Source organism: Netta rufina (assembly GCF_964035555.1).
Source record: "Netta rufina genome assembly, chromosome: 4".
NCBI classification, from domain to species: Eukaryota; Metazoa; Chordata; class Aves; order Anseriformes; family Anatidae; genus Netta; species Netta rufina.
In genome coordinates this window covers 39778907-39802087 of record NC_140127.1, presented here as the reverse complement: position 1 = coordinate 39802087, position 23181 = coordinate 39778907, and the positions used below count along the sequence as shown (strand labels likewise).

Genomic DNA, 23181 nt, shown 5'->3' with positions numbered 1-23181 from the left:
TTATTAATTGTCTCAAAGGAGGACATGGGTGGGGTTTATGTTTTCTTAAACAAGTAATAGCAATTTAAGATTTGGGGGGAGAGAAGACAGGAGGAGAAAAAATCCCAATTCTCAGTGTTCTTAACATCCAGCCAGGAAAGCCGTCACAAAGTTCCTTGGCCAAATAGTAAGGCTGATACCTAGAATGGGACCAGAAGATCATTTTGGTGACTCAATGAAACAGCTGGGAATTGCTTTCTACTCCAAAAAACGTGTTTTTCCAGGTTAGGAAAGCAATTGTTCAATCCAAAATGCAGCAGTTAGGCATTTCAGATTTACACAACTCTTTTTGTTTCAGAACAACCGCAACAGTTCATTTGGGTAGTAAGAAATGTAGCTTTTCCTCACCTCCCCCCAATAATCACTGATTTAACCCCCAAATGAATGCATTGATCCTCTGCCTTCATCTTCCCCAGCTCTGTTCTAAACCAGTTCATGCAAGGGCAGGCCTTGCTTGTCCTTCTCAGTGTCATGAGATACTTTAACCTAGGAAAAACTTAAATCATTGGGAATACTCACAGCTTATGTCTTGAACACTTCACTGCTACTCTGTGATGAAAAGCAAAGGTACTTGGTTGTGAGGGGGGGAGCCCTGGGCTTGGGGCACTCTAATGCAGCTGAATCTGGGGCTAAGCCCCCCATTTGACAGCTCCTCCTCCCCTCAGGCACATGCACTGTTTTTCACACTGGTTCTCTCTCCCAGTACACATGAATTAAATGCAAAGTTTTTTTCTCTTGAAGGAAATCTGTGAAATCCAGTGAGTGGAGATGCTAGGAAAGTTCTGGTTGAGCGCGAGTATCGTTTGTCATACGTTCTCCTTGCCAGGAAATGCCCCTTGGGCAGTCGTGGTGGTTGGGGTGCCAAGGCGACACGAGAGACATCTGGCAGGGAGAAAAGGCTTTGACTTACCGAGGTGCTATCCCCGTCTGCACGGTGGATTTACAGACCTGATGTCATCTATTTACGTTTCTAAAGCGCAGCATGGAGCAAAACGCAGCGATACGAGAGATCGGTCTTCATTTGGCGAAGTCACTGCCAAATTAAATGATGACAGATGGAGATGCTAAAAGCCACGGTGTCACGGATCCGGCGAGAGCCCTCTGCTTTAGCAGCGGGTAAATATATAAACCTCAGCTGGTGCCTGCCGAAGATACGCGTCCGGTTTAAAGATAGCCCTCGGACTTTTTATTTAATCAATACCCCCTATCGAAGAGAGCAGTGTCGAGCATTAGAACTAAACCAGTGTTATTAGAAAATGATATACTGCACATTAGGATGTATAATTCATGTCGCCTTCATTTGCTCAGACCATCGCGAAAATCCATAAATCATTTTCTCGTTCATGTATCGCCTAAGTGCAATTTGTCATTTCGCATTAGAGGGCTGCCTCAGATCATCGGGGCTTTTAATTCCGCGCCGAGGCTTTAACACAGCGCTAGCCGGGGCACCCCGCGCCACAAAATGGAGGCGGCGGGCGGGGAGCCGGGGGGGGTCGCGGAGCCGGCGGGCGCTGCGCGGGCACGGCGCCAGGAGGGGGGCCCCGCGTGCGCGCCCCCGCCAGGGTTCCTGCCCCGCCGGCCCGGCTGTGCCGCGGGGGCGCGCCCCTCGGGCACGCGTGGGGGGCGCCCCGACGCCGCTCCCCGGAGAACGGCCCCGGCCCCCGGCCCCGCCGCTTTGCCCTCACCTCCGGCTCCTCCGCCGCCCCGCCGCTTCCCGGTGCCCGGTTTCCTCGACGGGCGAAGGGCTTTTTGGTTTTATTAATTTGTCCCTGACGGAAGCCGTTTTACCGGCAAACGGCCCCGCCGGCCCCGCTTTAGACGTGCCGTAACGCCGAGAGGTGGGCAGGGGCGTGCAGGACGGCGGCGCCGGAGGACGCCTCTCCCCGCCGGCGGCTGACAGACACCGACGGGCACGGCGGGGAGACGGGACCCCGGTGAGGGCGGTGTGTGGGGGGGTCGCGGCCGGTCTCGTCGTTCCCCCCCTCCACCGCCTCCCTCTTCCCCGCGGGGCCGCTCGGCGCCGCCCGTGCCGTGCCGGGGCGGGTGGGCGCAGTGCGGCGCTGCCGCCGCTGGGGGGCGCCCGGCGCCCGCCGTTGGTGCTGGTGGGCGGCCGGTGGCGGCGGCGGCGGCGTCGCAGCCCCCGCGCGTGTGGCGGGGCCGCCCGTGGGCCGAGCCCTGTCCCGGGGGATAACCGCTGGCGGCTGTCATGCGATCTTCGGCAGCAATAAAATTTATTTTTTTGGGGAAAAAAAAATGAATATTGACTCGGTTTTAATTTTTATTTATTTATTTATTTGCGGTCTGTGAAGTTGCGGGATTCCGCTTCGCCCCGGCTCGGCGAGGGCGCCCGGCGGGGAAGCCGGCACCGGGTTCACCTCGCTCGGCAATGAGCGGCTCCGGGAGCCTGCCCGTGCCTCCCCCAAATGCAGCACCCCCGGGAGCCGGTGCGGGGACATGGGACCGGCTTCCCTCCCCGCTCATATACCCCCCCCCCCCCCCGCCCCGAGCATCCAGTGCCGCCGGGGGACACTGGAAGGCTTAACGCGGGGGGGAACGGAACGGGCTGGGAGCTGGAAACACTGCGCAGATGGAGAGCGGGACTTTCCTCCGCCGCCAAACAAACTAATTAGTTAAGGCAGCCCCCGAGGGAGGAAAATTTTTTCTCAAGTTTCCCATTGTTTACGGTTTTTCTAAAAACGGCGTCGTGCCGGGGCGTAGGATAGGAAAGTTGGTAGCTGGTGGAAACTCCCTCTCCAAGGAGATGGCTGTTTACGGCACTGTGGTGACGAGCGGTGTTTCCCGACCCTGCTCCTGCGGCAGGGGAATAGCCGCTCTCGGGGGCTGGCAGGCGGGCAAGCATGCCTATATTGCATTGTGCTCACTGCATGTATTGCACTGCATGCATTGCATTGGGTGTACTGCATGTACTGCACGCATTGCATTGCGCTGCCTGTGCTGCACGCACTGCCCGCCCGGCCGTGCTGCAGCCTACTTGACGTGCGCCGCGGCCAATGGGCGCCGCCCCCGGGGGCGGTGCTGGCAGCCGATTGGTTGGCAGGAGCCGGGCGCTGCGCAAAAACAGCGGAGCCGAGCGCTGCCGGCTCAGAAACTGCCGGCAGAGATCAGAGGAGCCGGGGACGGGGACGGAGCCGGGACGGGAGGAGAGCGGCGGCGGCAGCAGCAGCAAGCAGAGACAGAGAGACAGACAGAGAGGGGTTAGACGCAAAAGCAGCGAGAGAGGAGGAAAAAAACTGACCGGCACATCCGTAAAAAGCAGGGTGATAGTGATGATGATGAGCGTAATGATAGCAATAAAAGAAGAAAACGAGAGACTGTTGATAGAAGAGAGAAAAATCTAAGACCTCTAAATAAAAAGAGGAGATCCCCGAGAAATCAGGGAATGAAAGTTTTGGGTAGCGAAGCTGTTCTCTGCCTTTTTTGATCTGAAATCTTTTTGCGGGTTTTATTTATTTTATTTTATTTTTTTAATTTCGCGGTTTCCTGCCTTTTTCTTGCATCTCGAGAGGGCATGTCCACCGGCTCTTCCAGCAGCATCTACCCCTCCAGCTCCCACCAGGAAGACAAACCGAGGACAATCTTGAAATATAAAAATTTTCTCCTTGGGATTTGCTGCTGCTGCTGCCTCCGCCGCCGCTGCTGCTGCCGCGGTGCAGTGCCAAGACTCTCGGAATAAATAAAAGCGGGCTACTGTTTATCTATAGATACAGCCAGCTAATAGCTATTATTAGTTGGCCGTTTATTCCGAAGATCACAGATGAAGTGGGGACGCCTGCCTTCTTCATTTGGTCAGCGTGTGAAACAATAATACTCGTAACAAATAGGAGGGAGATGGGGGAGAAAAAGATCTTAACATGAATCAGAAGAAATAATACCTAGCATATCCCCCCCAAACCAAACCCCCCTTTCCTTTCCCCCCTCCCCCGATCCCTCTCTCTCTCTCTCTCTCTCTCTCTCTCTCTCTCCCTGCACGCTCGGAGGCGCGGACACGCACAGACACACTCACACACACAGGCAAAGGCGCACACACTGCGCTGTGTGCTTTCGGAGGAGGAGGAGGAGGTGGTGGTTTTCGGAAGAGGAGGAAGAGGTGGTGTCGGGGAGGGGGGCTCTCTTTCCCCGCTTGGAGATGGTCGTGCTATTCCTCCTCGCCTTGCTCTGGATGGTGGAGGGGGCCCTTTGCCAGCTCCATTACACGGTGCAGGAGGAGCAGGAGCATGGCACGTTCGTGGGAAATATCGCCGAGGACCTGGGCTTGGACATTACAAAACTTTCGGCTCGCCGCTTCCAGACGGCGCCCAACTCCCGCAGCCCTTACCTGGAGCTCAACCTGGAGACCGGGGTGCTCTACGTGAACGAGAAGATCGACCGGGAGCAGATCTGCAAGCAGAGCCCCTCCTGCCTGCTGCACCTGGAGGTCTTCCTGGAGAACCCCCTGGAGCTGTTCCGGGTGGAGATCGAGGTGCTGGACATCAACGACAACCCGCCCTCCTTCCCGGAGCCCGACCTCACGGTGGAGATCTCGGAGAGCGCCACGCCGGGCACCCGCTTTCCCCTGGAGAGCGCCTTCGACCCCGACGTGGGCACCAACTCGCTGCGCACCTACGAGATCACCCCCAACAGTTACTTCTCCCTCGACGTGCAGACGCAGGGCGACGGCAACCGCTTCGCCGAGCTGGTGCTGGACCAGCCGCTGGACCGCGAGCAGCAAGCCGTGCACCGCTACGTGCTGACGGCGGTGGACGGCGGGCAGCCCCAGCAGCGCACCGGCACCGCCCTGCTCACCGTGCGGGTGCTGGACTCCAACGACAACGTCCCCGCCTTCGAGCAGCCCGTCTACACCGTGTCGCTGCCCGAGAACTCGCCTCCCGGCACCCTGGTGCTGCAGCTCAACGCCAGCGACCCCGACGAGGGGCAGAACGGCGAGGTCATCTATTCCTTCAGCAGCCACATCTCGGCCCGCGCCCGGGAGCTCTTCGGCATCGCGCCGCGCACCGGGCGGCTGGAGGTGAGCGGCGAGCTGGACTACGAGGAGAGCAGCGTGTACCAGGTGTACGTGCAAGCCAAGGACCTGGGGCCCAACGCCGTGCCGGCGCACTGCAAGGTGCTGGTGCGGGTGCTGGACGCCAACGACAACGCGCCCGAGATCAGCTTCTCCACCGTCAAGGAGGCGGTGAGCGAGGCGGCGGCGCCGGGCACCGTGGTGGCCCTCTTCAGCGTGTCGGACCGCGACTCGGAGGAGAACGGGCAGGTGCAGTGCGAGCTGCTGCAGGGCGACGCGCCCTTCCGCCTCAAGAGCTCCTTCAAGAACTACTACACCATCGTCACCGAGGGGCCGCTCGACCGCGAGCAGCCGGGCGGCGACGCCTACACGCTGACGGTGGTGGCTCGGGACGGCGGCCGGCCGCCGCTCAGCACCAGCAAGTCCATCCAGGTGCGGGTGAGCGACGTGAACGACAACGCGCCGCGCTTCTCGCAGCCCGTCTACCAGGTCTTCGTCAGCGAGAACAACGTGCCCGGCGCCTACATCTACGCCGTCAGCGCCACCGACCGCGACCAGGGCGCCAACGCGCGGCTCGCCTACTCCATCCTGGAGAGCCAGATCCAGGGCATGTCCGTCTTCACCTACGTCTCCATCAACGCCGAGAACGGCTTCCTCTACGCGCTGCGCTCCTTCGACTATGAGCAGCTCAAGGAGTTCAGCTTCCAGGTGGAGGCCCGCGACGCCGGCGAGGAGCCGCGCCCGCTGGCCGCCAACGCCACCGTCAACATCGTGGTGGTGGACCAGAACGACAACGCGCCCGCCATCGTCAGCCCCGTGCCGGGCCGCAACGGCACCCCGGCGAGGGAGCTGCTGCCCCGCGGCGCCGAGCCGGGCTACCTGGTGAGCCGGGTGGCCGCCGTGGACGCCGACGACGGCGACAACGCGCGCCTCACCTACAGCATCGCGCGGGGCAACGAGGCCAGCCTCTTCCGCATGGACTGGCGCAGCGGCGAGCTCCGCACGGCGCGCAGGGTGCCGGCCAAGCGCGACCCGCAGCGCCCCTACGAGCTGCTCGTCGAGGTGCGCGACCACGGGCAGCCGCCGCTCTCCTCCACCGCCGCCATCCAGGTGGTGCTGGTGGACGGCGCGGCCGAGCGGCCCGGCGGAGGCGGCGGCGGCGGCGGGCAGGGAGCCGGGGCGGGCGCGGGGGGCGGCGGGGCAGGCGGCGAGCACCGTCCCAGCCGCTCCGGGGGGGACGCGTCGCTCGACCTCACCCTCATCCTCATCATCGCGCTGGGCTCCGTGTCCTTCGTCTTCCTGCTGGCCATGATCGTGCTGGCCGTGCGCTGCCAGAAGGAGAAGAAGCTCAACATCTACACCTGCCTGGCCAGCGACTGCTGCCTGGGCTGCTGCTGCTGCTGCCCCTGCTGCAGCCGCCAGGCGCGGGCCCGCAAGAAGAAGCTCAGCAAGTCGGACATCATGCTGGTGCAGAGCTCCAACGTGCCCAGCAACCCGGCGCAGGTGCCGGCCGAGGAGGCGGGCAGCTTCGGCTCCCACCACCACAACCAGAACTACTGCTACCAGGTCTGCCTCACCCCCGAGTCCGCCAAGACCGACCTGATGTTCCTCAAGCCCTGCAGCCCCTCCCGCAGCACCGACGCCGAGCACAACCCCTGCGGGGCCATCGTCACCGGTTATGCCGACCAGCAGCCCGACATCATCTCCAACGGCAGCATCCTCTCCAGCGAGGTAAGGGGGGAGAGGGCCCGTCCCCGTACTGCTCCCCCCGCCGCAATTCCTCCCCCCTTGGGCTCCTCTGTCCCCGCTTTTTTTTTTTTTTTTTTTGGGGGGGGGGATTGTTTTTGCACCTCATCTGCCCGTCCCCTGCCCTCACGTCCAGGGGTCCTCTCCTGGCCGGGGGCTTGCTGGTGCTTTGCAGGGGGCTGTGCCTCTCTGATCAAACACCGGGAATAATCACAGGGAGAAATATGGGGACTGCACTTTTAGTGTTTCCAAACCCTTTCCCAAACCTCTTCTGCCAAAGGAAACCCCCTCCTCTGGGACCATTACAATCTCTGCAGTTAGCAGGAACTTTAAGGGATTTGTGAGCTAAAGTTTACTCCTTGACTTTTCTTCCCTCTGCCTGAACAGCCCTTTATAACCTAAAGCTGAACTCTCAAAGAAAGGTAGCGAGAAGGAGTTTCTGTCAAATTACATGCAGATTTAAAGTTCCCTCTCGTTAAGCTTGTTCTCTGTATTGTGTTGCCTAGCGTGTAGAGAATCTCCATCAAAGCGTATGCCATATCATAACTCCCCTGGTAATCATTTACTCAGCTAGCTCATACACACCCTTGGTACCCCTCTGCTTGTGTCCTAATGAAAACACTCTCTCTTAATGTGAATACTGTAACCTCAATGCTGTCCAGTCTGGCAGAGGTAGTTTGAATGATGTTTTCTAAGGCTGGCTACATCTTGAAATAAAATGTCTAGTGTTGGCTTTTAAAGTGGACTTTTCCTTGAAATGTGTGTAAAACTCTGTCTCCTCTTGCCTTTTTGAGGACCCGAGGGTATCTTGATTTATTTTCTCCCCTAGTGTGCAACAACTAAACTGTCTCTGCCTATTTTTATATGGTGGAATTAAAAACAGACCAAAAACTAGATTCCAATAAGTTTTCCTTAGAGCAAGCAGTACCCAAGTCTAGAAATAGTTGCGCTGATTTTGTGGGAGTCCTTGTGATGCTTGACAGCATGCACTGTGAGAAGACATGTGTGAATCTTGTCTCAAAGAACTCAGGGAAAAAAATCCCTTGTGCTTTCCCATATGTGTGAAGAAGAGGCGAGGGCTGGTGGGTTTCTCTCCTTACGTCCTAGAAGCAGATTGTGTAGGCCTACTTGCAGTTAAACATTACCATTTATAGTGAATATTGTGAGCTGCTCTTCTATATTTTCTGATGCTGGCTACGGAAGTATCAAGAGATCAAATATTTCCTAATATTTTCTTTTTCCTAGACAAAACATCAGCGTGCTGAGCTCAGTTATCTAGTTGACAGACCCCGACGGGTAAACAGGTATGAGCTTAATCGTGTTTTCATAATGCATGCTTTAGCAAGTGTGAATGGGATGCAGAGATGTGTTTACTGCAGACATAAAATAGTAGCAAAGCAGTGGGGAAACGGATGTATGTAGACGCATTAAAAATGCTATCAACTAAATGAGTCTGAATTACGGCTTTTCTGAACTCTTTTCAAAATCATCTGAAAAGAGAACAAAATCTCATTTCGTGTATTAGCCTAAAACGTGCTTTAAATACTTATGAATCCTTCTGCAGGGTGTACCAGATAACACTGGCCTCTCTAAGTGATAATTTAGCTATCCAGCTTATGTAAGTGATACCAAATTAATTATACCGATTACACGAAAAACATGCAGAGTGCTAATGCCTGCTGTCCGTTTCAACTAGACTAGCAATGTCTGAAAACACAAGTTTTGTTTGTGGTGGACAGAGTGCCTCTGCAGAAGCAGTGCAGCAAGGCAGGAGTGGGTGAATGCAGCACCGTGTTTGGCCATGTGATGGCAGAAGAATGTTTTATGACTTCCTCTTTCATGTTTATTCTAATGTAAGGATGTTTCTGTGTCTAGTTCTGCATTCCAGGAAGCAGACATAGTAAGCTCTAAGGACAGTGGTCATGGAGACAGTGAGCAAGGAGACAGTGATCATGATGCCACTAATCGAGGTCAATCCTCTGGTAAGTCTGATAAGACAGTGGAAATAGTCGATCTTTAAGTACGGAGACTAGAAAGAGCAGTTACCTGTAGGAATATAATATAAGACTAGCATAAAATAATGTAAGCATATTGCATGGAAGGCTGGGTTTAAGCCAGCTTGCCACTATGGTGACCTACACAAGGAGACAATTTTGAATGCCGTGCATTCAAGGGGCAAAACTTATTTTATTGTTTTGGTCTGGGGGCAGGGGGTGTATTAGTGGCTGTAACAAAACTTCCTCCACATTAAAGCAAAGTTATCAGTATGTTTTCTAGTACATTTTTTTCCCAACAATGGATTTGCAGGATTTCAAAGCATTAGGCAACTTTGTTTAGTAGACACTTCACAGCAGTGTGAAGTGCAGGGGGAGTTCCCAAGGCAAAGAATGAGCCCAGTGACTGAATGACAGCCAGACTGTGAGGATTTTTGCTGGGGATCAGTGGAGACGCATTGGGTGTTCTGAATGGATAATACCTTAGCATTTTTAGAGGACTGTTTTTCAATTCAAATTAACAGACCATATAGTGTAAGTGACCTTCATGTTAATAAGGCTAAGGTATTTTTAAGCATATTTCTTTCAGCGCTAGCAAAGCAAATAAATGCTTTGAAAGGCTACGATATAACCATGATACGAATCACCTAGAAAACATATACATTGCAGTGTTATTCCTAGGCGTATGGCTTGCTATCTTTGCTCTCATACTGTCAGTTTTCCTTTGAAAGGGACATTGTTTAGAGTCTGTGCATTAGAATTCATTCTCACTCCCACACTGCATTTTAGCCAGAAATGCTTTTGCTTTCCTCCCTACTGCAGTTTCCAAAGGTCTGGTATGCTTTGAATCAGTGAAGTGATTTCTTTCCCCTTGTTTTGTCTATGCCTTGTCATGTATTAGGATTTGCTACAAGTATGTCATACAAAAGACTGCATGAGTTTCTCCACTCTTCTATTTTTATTTTTATATTTTTGTTTTATTTTTATATTTTATTTTATTTTTCCCAAACTCCATTTTAAAAGATTTCAGGGCAAAGGACCGTGCTGTCATAGCAGTGCAGCATCTCTTGTGTGCTGTTAATATCCTCTGTGTTCCTGATGCTATAGTCACTGTCCCCTTAACGATGGGAAACCCAGGAACCAGGGGAAGAGGAGGCTGCTACAGGGCCCCTTTATATTGCTGCAAGTCATTAATATGCAGACCTAATGAGACTCGAGAAGAGCCAAGAGTCTCCGGAGCTCCCTGCTTCTTGCAGGGCTTCATGCTAAGTGAACAGAGTGTCTATTTTGTGTCTGGGAACCTGACAACAAACCAGGTCTTGCCAGAAGTTTACATCTGAACACAGAGCCTCTTTCATTTTTGGCCTATATATGGCGTATGATTTATTGTTGTCTTAAAAAGCCATGTATTTAGCCTCCCCCCACCCATTCTTTTGCACTGTTTTTGATGCAGCAATCAGTGCTACTGAGTTATAAAAAGCTCCCTCTCCTCCTGCCCTCCCCACATTCCTTTTTTTTTCTTTTACGCATTTTACTGCAGCAGTCATCTCAATGAACATTTCAATCAGTTTAGTCCCTCAGCATAATGAACCATAATAACCAAACAGGAGAGAAAAGAATAAACATCTGCAGAAGGGGCTGGGTTTGACTGACGGTGGGAATATAATCATATAGTTGCACATAAACTGAAAGCTATTTTCTTTTAGATGCATCCAGTGCTGTTATTGTTGTGCCTCTGCTCTCTATTCTTTCTCACAGTTTTACAAGTAGTCTATTTCAGATAAGAACACTGGGACTGTTGTCAAACTTGATGTTAGTTCTTGACTGGGTAAATTCCTTATTTTTCTTATTTCTATTTTACTGCATTAGAGGCAAAACTACAGTTTCAAAATATTTTCAAATCACTCAATGGTCTGATGTGATTTATGAACTTCTGTAATGTAAATTATGATTGCAGATGAGGTAATGAGTGCTGACAGTTAGGTTTGGTCAGCTCACAAGTAACAATTTTGAGCTGAAACCTCAAACACGCAAAACTTCCAATTTAATATATTGGTGCTGTGCTTTCAGGGTAATTTGCATGAGCAATTTTTAAAATGCTGGTTCCCAATAAATATTTAAATACAATTCTCTAAAGAAATTGCTATCATTTCCTACTAATGTATAATACAGATTTTCTCTAAGTTTTGGGCTCAATCGTGCTATCACAGTGCAAATATAGCTCCCTTTGACCAAAGTGATGACAAGATATTTTGATATAAAGACATCATTCTTGCTATTACCTTTTTGTGATTAATTTTATGAAAAAAAATGAGCATAAATCTTGTTTGATTTTGAATTACTAGAGGAAATTTCTGAGGGAATGCCTTCTCAGTTTCTCAGTTACTCTAGTGCTTTAGAATCAATTCTATCTAAATTATTAAAGGAAAACACAGTTGTTGATAATGCTTTTTTTTTTTCCTAAGATATTACCTGATACCATGCAGACTCATATTTGTTTTCAAAAGCATTGTATTTGTGTCTGAAAACGTTTAGTCAAACATTCTCAATGAAAAATAATACTTCCTCCCTACCAGTTTTAGTCAGCAACATGTTTTGCTTGCAAAACATCTTTTTTTCCTTTTCTGTGCATGACTTTTGTTACTGTCACCGGTGAAGAATCCTTTGGCACACACATAGCTATTCTGTAGGAGTCCATTGCTAGGCTAGCTGGTTGTCAAAGTTGTGGTGAGTTATTAGTTGGAAAGGTAATCATGCAGGATGAAAATCTAGCAGTGTCATAGAGTTCTCCTCCACAATTATTTTGCAAAAATTCTGAACTAAGCTGTTCTGTGTGTCATAAAATGTCCCACTGTGTTTTCAAATAAGATTCTGGTTCATCTTTTAACAATGTATATATTTTCTTGGTAGTGATTTAATCATGGTTTCTGGAAAGTATGTGAGGGATTCATATTGTTCCCATTAAGGTAGCACCTGAATGCATTATTGTTATCTGCATTCTTATCTACCTCAATATCAATGAACTAGGAAAGGACTGTCATCTGCATTTAGCAGAGAATGGCAAGGTACTCAAAAGTGTTCAAGAGCCTAATATTTACTGATTGAGTGATTATTTCACTGAGGGTGGTAAGGATCTGAGTCTTACGGAAAATGGCCTTCCTAAGGTCACGCAGGAAGTTTTTGGTAGATGGAGGGAGGGGTTTCACAAATCCAAAATGGGTGTTATAATTACTCATGTTCTTCTTCTCTGGCTGAAAATTGTTGAGACAAAAGCTGTTATTTTATTGTAGAACAAATGCAACACTACTACCTATTATTAACACACTGTATTTCAGTCATGTTCTGTAGGAGTCATTTCTAAGCATGAAGTTAGTTTATTTCCCATGGTTGATTAAATTCTTGGCCTCCCTTGTGAAACTGCTGACTTGGGTGCCAATTAGTACTCTGTGTGTGTGTGTATGTTTAAATTGTGTGATTAGACACCTGTCCTGTAAGATTTGGACTCACGCCATCAACTTATTTTGTATGGTTGGTCACTAGCTACTCAGTTTTCTCACGCTGAACATGCAGAGTTCTTTACAATATTACCTTTGTTTCGCTGTCTTCACTGAATTGGCATGATTTCTCAGATGTACTTCAGGAAGGAGTATCTGAGACGTGAAGCAAAATACACATACTTTAAATCACATATTATAAAATGCATCAATTTTTTTACAATCTACTTGGTGTGGTACTGCACTGGACAGTATGTATTGGTGACTGCCTGAGAGCTAAGATCAGATTTCCGCTATTGAAATTTATGAAGGGAATTGATAGTGGTCTAACATGCAGGCACAGGGTGAAACATTACCTCACACCAATTCAGATTTAGTAAACCCCAAGAGGCGTTATTGCTGGGATGTAGAATAGTTATGATATTTCACCGTTCATAGGGACAAGGATTTGAGAAGTCACAAGGAGAATTTTGGTGGTAAAGGGACAGAGGGGAAAAAAACAGTGTTCCTTCTGAGCCTATGCAGAGTGACAGCTAAATCCTGTTTTGAAGATCACTTGGGCTAACAGTCTATCTTGGATAAAGTAAGAGTGAACATTAAAATGGCTTATAAAAGCGCTTTGACTTGAACTGAGTTTTTTTTTTTACTTTTTTTTTTCCCTTATTTCCTTGAGCTGCATGCTTAATAATGTTCACATCTCAATAGTCCAGATAGGGCTTTCAAGCTGAGATTTGGAAGAGCTGAATATTGAAGATGTTTAAGTCTTTTTTTTTTCATGTTCTCATGCAGATGAAGTCAGTTTTATCCAAGGCAGCACACCAATTACTTAGCAAGAAAGAATGATAATAATTCTGTTTCATGAAGTCCATTTCTTCAGTAGATAAAGTCTTCCACAAAGGAGGTTAAAATCATTATCCTTATTTACAGACAGAAAACATGAATCACAGGGAAATGACTAACTTGCTCAAGGGTAATCTAACCAAATGAGTAGCCGAGATGGTAAGGGAGCTCCAAAAAGGAGTTCTGGTTCCCTACATCACATCTATTTGCCATCCAATCCTTAGAAAGTTACTACAGAAGAAGCAACAAATGCCATTTAATTCTAAGGAAAAGTCAAATTCATGAGGAAAGACAAAAGAAAGGTACACATTGGGAAAAAAAAAAACCTCTTGATAACAATACTACAAAAACATTAAAATATTTTGCTTTTTTTTTTTCTTTTTATTACATTGTTTACACAACAACATATATATGAACATGTTCAATCGTTACTCTAAAGGCTTGGTATATGGCTCTTCTCTCTTAACTACATTAAGAAATCATAAATTATTTAAAAATGGTTTTAGGCTTAATTTTCCCTTTGATCTTAAATTGTCTTTCAAATCAAGTATAATTCATGAACGCAAAAAAAAAATAAATTTGATTTTCTCCTTTTGAAATACAAAAAGGAAGCAAACTTGGACTATGCTTTAGAAAGGGAATGCTACCAAGTAGTATTCAAAGCACCTGAGGTCAGGAAATTCAGATGCAGATATGCAACTTATTTAACTCCTTTCTTAGTTTTTTGTTTCCTTTGAGGAAGGGGCAGGGGCTCTTTTTCCTTCAAAATCTGCAAAGTTAGGTTGTGCAAAAGCTCATATTGCCCACCGGCCTATCCAGATAAGACTTGACCTTTGCTTTTATATGTATGCTGTATTTGGAATAGCTCAATGCTTATCATTTTTTGGTTCTTTGGTGCCCTATACTATCTATTTGTATCTGCAAAGGACATTTGAAATTCATAATTCAGAGCCACCTTTAAAATCTGTTTATCTACATGCAAGGTCTAATATGATAACTAAGTGGAAAATATAAAGGGTTTTTCATTAATGTGGATTTGCAATTATGATGGATAGTTTACTTCAGACTATATACATAAGCAGATTTATGAGGGAGATGAGATAGAAGTGTCATATTGCTGAACATTTATTTTTGTTATAAATCAAGAATATGATTCTTGGTGAATAAAGGAGTTCTGTGCTGAATTTCTTACGTCATGTAGTATGATATACTCTTCCTTCCTGGAATCTAGTGAACAGCCTTTCCTGCCCTGCCACCCACCCCGTTTTTAATGCTTTTCTACTAAAAACAGAGAAATCTATAGTATAGCCCACAGGAAAAAAGTGGAGGAAGAATAGCTCGTATCATAGTCAATGTAAATATACATAGGTGCCCAGGGATTCCCAAACTAGACTGATAATCTGAATTTATTTTCTGTTGAAATATTAAAGCCAAAGGCTTAGTTCTGCACCCATTAACCTTTTAGGGAATTCTGTGACTGATTCAAGTAGGAGCAATACCCAACCCAGTCCTCTCTGAACAGCTGTTTGCATGGTAATCAAACTTTCTAGCTACTTGTTAGCAGTGGATGTTGAAATTTGGATTTTTATTTTTATACTTACATTTTTATTTTAGAAGTTCTCAGCTTCTTGGGGGGGTGGATTTGTCATACAAGCTTTCAGTTGGTATCTCCTACATCCGTTACTTTGTTTATTCAAAATCCTGATTTAAGGAGGCTGTAACATTTCCTTTGTATGCTGTTACATAATACTATTCGGCGCACTGTCTTAGGGAAGCAGAATTCAAAAAGGAACTAAAAATTAATTTTTGGATAGAGACATTTTGCAGTTTAGCAGCTGATGTGAAAACAAAATAGTAAAATGGAGGTTAATTTTCCAGGGGAAATAAAAATTCACAAGTAGATAAAAGAATCTATCTTTGAATATATCTTAAATACAACGTTACTATAATATCTTTCTCCCCACTGACAAAAGAATGCAGTTTAATATTTATCCATAAATTTTTCTGTCTTTCTTCTGCTCTCTTTGATAAACTGTTGAATGAATATGGTCATTGGTACACTGTTACCAAAATGCAACTGTAATCAGTTCCCAATTAGAAGCAAGGTTATTTCTTGTTTACATGTAATTTTGCTAGGAAATCTGGAAAAAAAAAAAAAAAAAAAAAAAAGAAAAGAAAAGAGAGAGAACAAATGTGCTAAACAGCAAAGAAATATGAATTCTAGAGTATGTCTTTTCTTGCATAAGAGAGATTTTTATTCAAACGCTTCTGTATATAAGATACACATGTGCACATATGCACATGGTTTTATAGACATAGCAATGTGTTCATTTCTTTCCAGGAAACCTTTCTTTTCAGTCGTTAGCTGCTACAGAATTTAGAAGCATACAATTTGTACACCTTGCATGATGATCTTCATCTGATTCCTTAATCGTATCTACAGTTCACGTTTGCATTCTTCAACAGTTCACTGATCAGTAATTTATTTTCAGACTTGTGCATGCCAATTATCAATGTGAGGTTCTAATCGAAGCTGGACCTAGCATTGTATATGACTTAATTTAAAATTTAAAAGGGAGATTTAAAGGGAGATTAATCTGAGGTAAAAAGCTTTTTTTCTTAATTTTTTCCCCTTTTATTTTTGTCTGCTTAAACGACTGCCTTTAGATCTCAAGCACTTGTTGATAGCTCAGAAAGAGTCTTGCTGAAGAGATTGTTTTGTGTAGAGTGAAATCACACAGAAATATTACTAATATAAATCAAATTATAGTTCAAAACAGTGGTAGCATTCTTAATACTAAAGCTCGCATTGGAGATTGAGCTAACCAAGTCTTTCACAACGTTGGCGGGTGAATGAGCTACAATGCATGAATCTTATTACAGCTTTTCAATATTTTTTACCATTTCTCTTGCAAGTTGTCTTTTTTTTTTTTTTTTTTTTCCAAATTCTAACGGAATGCCTGTAAATGCAATGTTTGTAACATCTAGTTCAGTTTTGACATATATCTATTCTAAGACACTAAGCAATCTTTATAAGTACAAGAAAAGGATATTTCTTTGCCGTACTGCTTTTTTTTATGGTGTTGAATAACAACTTGGAGACCTTAGTATTTATTTTCCTCTATGCCTGTGATTTCATACACCGTTCCTCTCAAAACAAGTGTAATCCAACAACTCAGTGAATCACTGTCAGGAAATATTCTTTTGGACTGCTGTTCTTAAGATAATCAACGGAAGCATAGCTTGTCATTGAAATCTTAATAGCATTAAAGGATTTGTAAGCAAACAGTTTTGTGTTGGCAGGGACAGGTGTTTGCTGATATAGGGGAAACATTAACAATTTTGTCGATAGTATCCGCAGCCATGTCACATTGGACTACAGCTACCTTTGTACTGCTAATTAGAGTTATTTACTATAGGATTCCATCCCATTACTTGGATGACTAGATAGTAAGGACTGCTTTGGTAGCAGTGAACACTCTCTCTGAAAGAATGATGTAATGATTGATTTAGTAAGCCATCTTGATCACTTAAAAGCTGGATTCCTACTCTATAAGATCTGCTTTTCATACCAATAGGTTCTGTCTGCGTGCACACATGCACGGCTAGTTCCTTTATAAGACTTACAAATATTTCACTTTCATAAATGAAATCTGTGATTCCTCAATCGTGTCATTTCATTTCTTTGGTCAGAGATAAGTTTATGCAAAAACAATTCCTTCACTTCTTAAATGTGTATTTTTGACTGGAAACAATGTCTGGAAACACAGACGTTGCCAACCAATCCTTACTGAAATAGGTTCTAAAAAGTAAGATCGGCAAGCTGTTTTATGAGGTAGAACCATCAGTACCCTTCTTGTCCGTGTGTGTGTGCGCATATGTGTGATGTTGTAGCATTTATTTACACTTACTCAGTAGTATCATTGACTTCTGAAGACTGGACAATCCGATTTTTTGGTTGACATGGAGGTAGTGGAAGAAGTTCTTAGGAGATTTATCTTTTTTTCTCAGCATAGTCTTTCTTATCTGTCAGCAGCTGTTCACGATGCTGAAGCTTATATCTGTAGTTTCTTTTTCTCTCATGCTTGCAGGCATGGATCTCTTCTCCAATTGCACAGAGGAATGTAAAGCACTGGGCCACTCAGATCGGTGCTGGATGCCTTCCTTTGTCCCATCTGATGGACGCCAAGCTGCAGATTACCGCAGCAATCTGCACGTACCTGGCATGGACTCCGTTCCAGACACTGAAGTGTTTGAAACACCAGAAGCCCAGCCGGGGGCAGAAAGGTCCTTCTCCACCTTCGGCAAAGAGAAGGCCCTTCACAACACTCTGGAGAGGAAGGAGTTGGATGGACTGCTGTCTAATACACGAGCGCCTTACAAACCACCATATTTGAGTAAGTACTATTCACAAGGCTGTATGAAAGTGTTCCCTTTGCGGGAATAAAAATTGGCTCTTTCTGCTATTCATAATAGGAATAATACAAACACAATTTTTAAGCAGTGGGGAAAAATGGCTTCCCTTGGAGTCAGGCACCACTGAGGAAGGCATCATTCAATGCTTTTTTAAAAAAGACAAGACCTTTATTCTTGTTATTATGACATGATTGTCAACAACAAAAGCATCAGATGATAGCATTAGTGGGGGAGTTACTCAAATTTGTTTTCTACTGTATTATTTCCAATTTTTTCATGGTTAGGTGGTTTAAATATAGACAGGGTAACACTTTTTAAGAAAGAAAATTAAGTCAAATACTTTTGTTTGTTTGTTCTGTTTTTTTCCTTTCAACTGTACTAGGAGCTTCTCATTTTTTCCTCTTATCTTTTATATTGAGCAGTACCTTGATGATTATTATTTTAAACTAACTATTTACATAGTTAACATTAGGGGTTTGGAAGGAAGAAGATAAAACTTTTTGCCTTCCATCTGATCATCTTTCAGCCTATGTAATGTCAACTTCTGTCAGTGTTCCTCAGTGCCTCCTGTCTTGTTCCAAAATCTTACCTCTTTGGTCAACTTTTGACTGTGGTTTGGTGACATGAGTGCCATAGATCTCAAAAAGACTTGTAATTTTGTAGAGTCAGACAGATGTAGAACTCTTGAGTACTATGTTGATCTAATAGGTCTTTCTATTTAGTAGCCTTCTGTATTTTATTAGAGACTGTAATCTTCTTGACTTCAAGAATTTATCTTGATGCTTATCTCATCCAAATAAGCCAAAGACATTGACATTGCACTTCTAACTCTTTTCAAAGCATCAGAAGTCTTTAAGGACAGCAGATCAGGGGGGAAAAATCAATGAATGGTATTCATTTATTTATTTTTATAAAGTATTTATCAGTTCTGAAAGGTACTGCACTGGCAGTTTTGGTGAATGAAGATCTTCACTACAGATCATTCTCAGCACAGGCAACACAGTTCTTTCATTTTAATTAGCTCTGTCTGGGAATTTCAGTCTTTCAGAGAGGTCTTACCATTTCAGTCTTCAGATTTGCTTTACTGAAAGCTTTTACATTAGGATAACAATTGTGAGATGTGGAAGCCATTCCTAAAACAAAACAAAACAAAAAAAACAACAGCAACTAAAAAAACTGTCCTAAGGCAGTCAGCTAAAATACCAAGTGTTGATCATCTGGTCATACTCTGAAGACCCATATGAAGTTTCACATAGCTACGATGTAACGACTCATATCTCTATCTTTAACTAACTGGTCTAAGCTGTAACTTAGCAATACTGATTTCATATCTATCACATCAGTTAAAAAAAAAATAAGGTTTTATAGCAGTCCAACAACAACAGAGTTCTGATGCAGTATGTGCATTACAATAGTGATTATATCTGGTGACATCATGATATAATCATGATTTTCTTATTCATTCTATAATGAAAAAGAAATGAAATATTCTTATAATGAATAAGAAAATCAATAATGATTTTCTTATTCATTCTATAGGGATTTGAAATTTTGCTCAGCTAACATAAGTAGTTTTGTTGAATGTGTTTACATATGGACATTGGTCCACATTTTATGCTTTCCTGGTATAAGTACATGAAGAATAGGAGGTAAAATGTTTAATATAAACAATATAAATGGGTGGTATTAGATAATCCACATTTGAGAATCCAGATTTAATTTTGCCTTTTTTTTTCTTTGGACCTTGAAGCAGAAACTGCCAGAAAACAGAGTAATATTTCTTTATTTTCCGTTAATGAATCGTTTCTTTAGTAACATTTTAGATTGAAATTATATAATGAATAACAGGAGAAAAACAAATAAAATGAGCCTAACAGTTGTAGCAGTGAGTAAATAATTCATTATTAATAATGTGTTCAATGAATAAGGCAAGAGGAATGTGTAAGGGGAAGTTGATTCAGGAAGGAACTTTAGTTGAGCCACTGAGTCACTACAACTTTAATAACATTTAAATTCAACTTCTTAACAAAAAAGATTGTATCAAAACAGTTTGTCAGTAGAACAATTTTTTCAAAGAAGCGATTAAAATGTATGAAACAAAACCCTCATGTTCAGCAAAAATGCTGTATAAAAAGTTTCAGCATGTATGAAAACAGCTGTATGTAAAAGAAAATGACAGCAAAGAGGGAAAAGTATATTGAATGGTTCAAAAGCTATTCGAACTGGAAAAGGTATTAATTAAAATGATCTGTAAAGACCAGATGTTCTAGCCAGTAAATTTTAGGATGAATAATAAGAAAGGTGAGGAACTTCTTAGAGCAAATAGTGAAAGTCAGGAAATTATATACAGACAAGCTTTAGGATGTCAAATATAAGAAGTCTAGGAGAGAATTGGTGGGTCTCTCAAGCCACAGTTGGTTAGGACAGGAATGTTACAGAGAGACTAGACTGTTTCTTTGAATTTGTCTTCACAGGAGGAGGGAGAGAGAGAGGGAGAAAGAAAGAAGGGCATTTTTAGGAAGCTGCCCATCCCAGGTAACCTTTTCAACTAAATGTGCAAGATTGCATCATGAAAGAGGATGTTGATGAAAAAATAATAGGAAGAAGCCAAGGGTTTATATGTTTCTTTAATAATCAGTTTTTAACAAAAGCTAGTGACATTTTTTTAGAAAGTACTAGAAAAAAGTTGTAAATTTGAGACTGGTAAGAAATGCAAAAAAAAAAAAAAAGACAAAAAATTGTGACTGTGGGGTTTTAAGAACAAGGTAGCTGGCATCTGTACAGGAAAACAGCACAGAAAGATCGTCAGTCTATTAGAATTTTGACAGAGTGGGTGAGAATTAATCAATATAGCATATCTGAACTGTCAAAAAAAAAAAAAAGCCTTTAGCCTAGCTTTTGTGTAGTAGAAGCTACTAAAGTAAGCAAGTGTTGTTGCAGGGAAAGCATTACCAAATTCTGTGTGTCTGAGAGACAGAAAAAATTCATAAGGATAAATGGGACACTTTAGCAGAGGCAGAGTTCTCCTAGCATCTGTATGGAGATCCATGGACTTTAAAGCATTAATTTTCTAGAAAAGGAAATGAACATAAAAGGGACAGTATTTGCAGATGACATAAAATGATTTAGGTCAATCAGGTCTCTAATAGACTATGTATGTCCACATAATTCAGTGAAGCACAAGCTTCTGAATTAGCTTGTTCTGTAAATGGAAGCTGCACAACAACGTCGGCACAGAGGAATAGCTGAGAGGACTTCTTAGTTTGAGCTGTGCCATGAGTGCAGTGGGTACGGATGTGAACTGATACCTCGACGTAGATCTCTCACTGCCCCATTATGAGCCTGTTTGCTCAAGGTTGCATCTGCCTGAAGATTCCTGCACTGTGTTCCGATGGGCACCTTCAATGCTCAGCTTTAGAAAACACAAACAAGGATGGCAATGAGAAATTTGACCTCTTCTTGAGAAAAAAGACCATGGAACGAGCCCCTGAAAAATGTCCCCCGACGTACAGAGCTAGCAAGTAGGAATGAATTGTCAACTTGTAAAAAGGAATTGAACTGAAAATACACTAAGATAAACTATTATAAAACCATTACACAAACCATACCATTATGTTGCTTTAGGCAGTGTATTCATTCCATAGAAATACTTAGCATAATGGTGAAAATACTGAAAATATTTCTGTGCAAAGCTTAGCACTAATTAATTTAGACAAGCTATGATAGGGACGTGAATTAAACAGGAAAATGAATGAACGCAGAGAAGTTAAGCTAGGCATCTCCATTTTCAGTTAAAAAAGAGCAGCACAGCAACTGAGGAGCATACATCATGAAATGGGAAGATAATACACATTTGATAAGTTGATATTCATTTGGCAGAAATGCTAGAGTAATCTGTCAAACTCATGGTTATGGGGGACAAATAAAGGGCTTCATAGTGGAGAAGAGGCAAGCAAGAGGTCTGCTTGTTTGTTTTTTTTGAGGCTTAGGTCATTGAATACTTAGGTCATTTATTACTTTGGGAAAGACCCTCAGGTGGGAATAGTATGATTAGCACCATTTCATTCATCTCACTAGTGTGTTGGTCGATAAGTAGCTTTTAAATTATTTTCCTGTGTTCTTTTTTTTTCCCCCTGTAATTGTGGATTGTTCTAGACATGGATTTTTTTTAATAATATTTTAGAGCTTTCCTAAAAGCTATGCACTGACATTTTTTAATGTAATTTTCTTCCTACTAAGAGGTTAGGATTTTTTAATATATGAAAATATTCAGATATTGCCATAATACTTTAACTGTATTTGTATAAATGTTTATTTTGCTCTAGAAATTACTGTGGCATAAATTAATTGACTTTGTAAGCAAGTTAAAATAAGCTACATAAAGGCACAATTTACTGCGCAGGATAATAGCGTCCATGCCAGGAGATACTGTGGAATAACAGTTGTGTTCCAAAGTAGCCCCCTAATGAACTCTGCAATATTTCCTACGTACATGGAAGCATCTTTGCATTCACTGCTGAAACGAGAAAATTATCATGATAATAACTACAGCATCAATGATGCCAACACCATCAATGTATTTTATGTATGAATCGGGATACTATCATGTTAGGTATGACGGGGAGAGAGAGAGAATTAAAAACTGATCCTTTCCCCAAAAAGCCAGCAGCCTATGTAAGGTGAAATAGAAGAAACAAAATCACCTTCTTCAGCTAACCGTTTTGTATTGGGTTGCTACCTTTGATAGATGTACATAGGTCTAGGTTTACAGAGACAAATAACTTGCATTAGTCTTGTTTGTATCATCCAAAAAATTTAAATGCAAGTTTGTGTTCATCCTGTGTCTCTGTTTCTTAGCCTGGATAGCCATTACTTCACTCTGCAGTAGAGGTGCAATGAAGGTCTGTGCGTGATCAGGGAGATTGGGCTTGGGTCTCAGCAGAAGTGTAGAAAGTGTAGACGTAATCCGAGATTCTGGTTCTACAAAATCTTTGGCATCTGCTCGACTGGTCGTATTCAAGTCAGCTTGCTTTACAAATAAAATTAAAAAGCTTTCAAAAGTCTTTGCCCAGTTGAATTTAGGAATGGGACCATTAATTTATTTCAAATAATCTACCACAGAGATACCACAAAGAATGGTTTATCTTACAGTCATTATCCATCTCTCTGAATTAGACTAGAGCAAATGACATAGAGGACTAGAGGAGAAAAATGTTCTTGTCTTTATACCAGGACAAGAAGTGTCTTACAATCCTCTGATTGTTTTTCAAAGGAATAAAAAAACACGTGTAAAGATTTGGGGGGGGGGGGAATGACATCTTTAGGATCACAAAGACTATTTCTGTGTGGCAGGACACATAACATAATTTTCTGCTATTATTTAACATAAATATATGAAAGATGTATTAAGCAAGAAGTCTTTGCTGTTTTGGAAAAGTTTCCCCAAAAATTAAGCAAATTACCATTTTGTACATTTAATATAATGGAAGAAGAATTTTCTTCTTGTTTATTTGAATCTTATTGCTGGAAATCACAGCTGTGATAGACATTATAGCATTGCGTTTGCATAAATGTAAATAACAGCTATTTTGAATGGAACACAAGTTTTTAAAAATATCAATCCTTTCTACAT

General features: G+C 43.7%; 1 protein-coding gene across 3 annotated transcripts in view; it reads left to right on the top strand.

Annotated features, from left to right (window-relative positions):
* Positions 1-4186: 4186 nt before the first annotated feature.
* The window catches only part of PCDH10 (protocadherin 10), a gene marked incomplete at both ends in the record, with an annotated part of 33218 nt that continues 14223 nt past the window's right edge, over positions 4187-23181 (top strand). For all 3 annotated transcript variants that reach the window (XM_084285833.1, XM_084285834.1, XM_084285832.1), the window contains 4 exons: positions 4187-6790; positions 8051-8109; positions 8681-8787; positions 17225-17530. In XM_084285833.1, the coding sequence (XP_084141959.1) occupies positions 4187-6790; positions 8051-8109; positions 8681-8787; positions 17225-17530 (3076 nt within the window). The remainder of the gene's footprint in view (positions 6791-8050; positions 8110-8680; positions 8788-17224; positions 17531-23181) is intronic.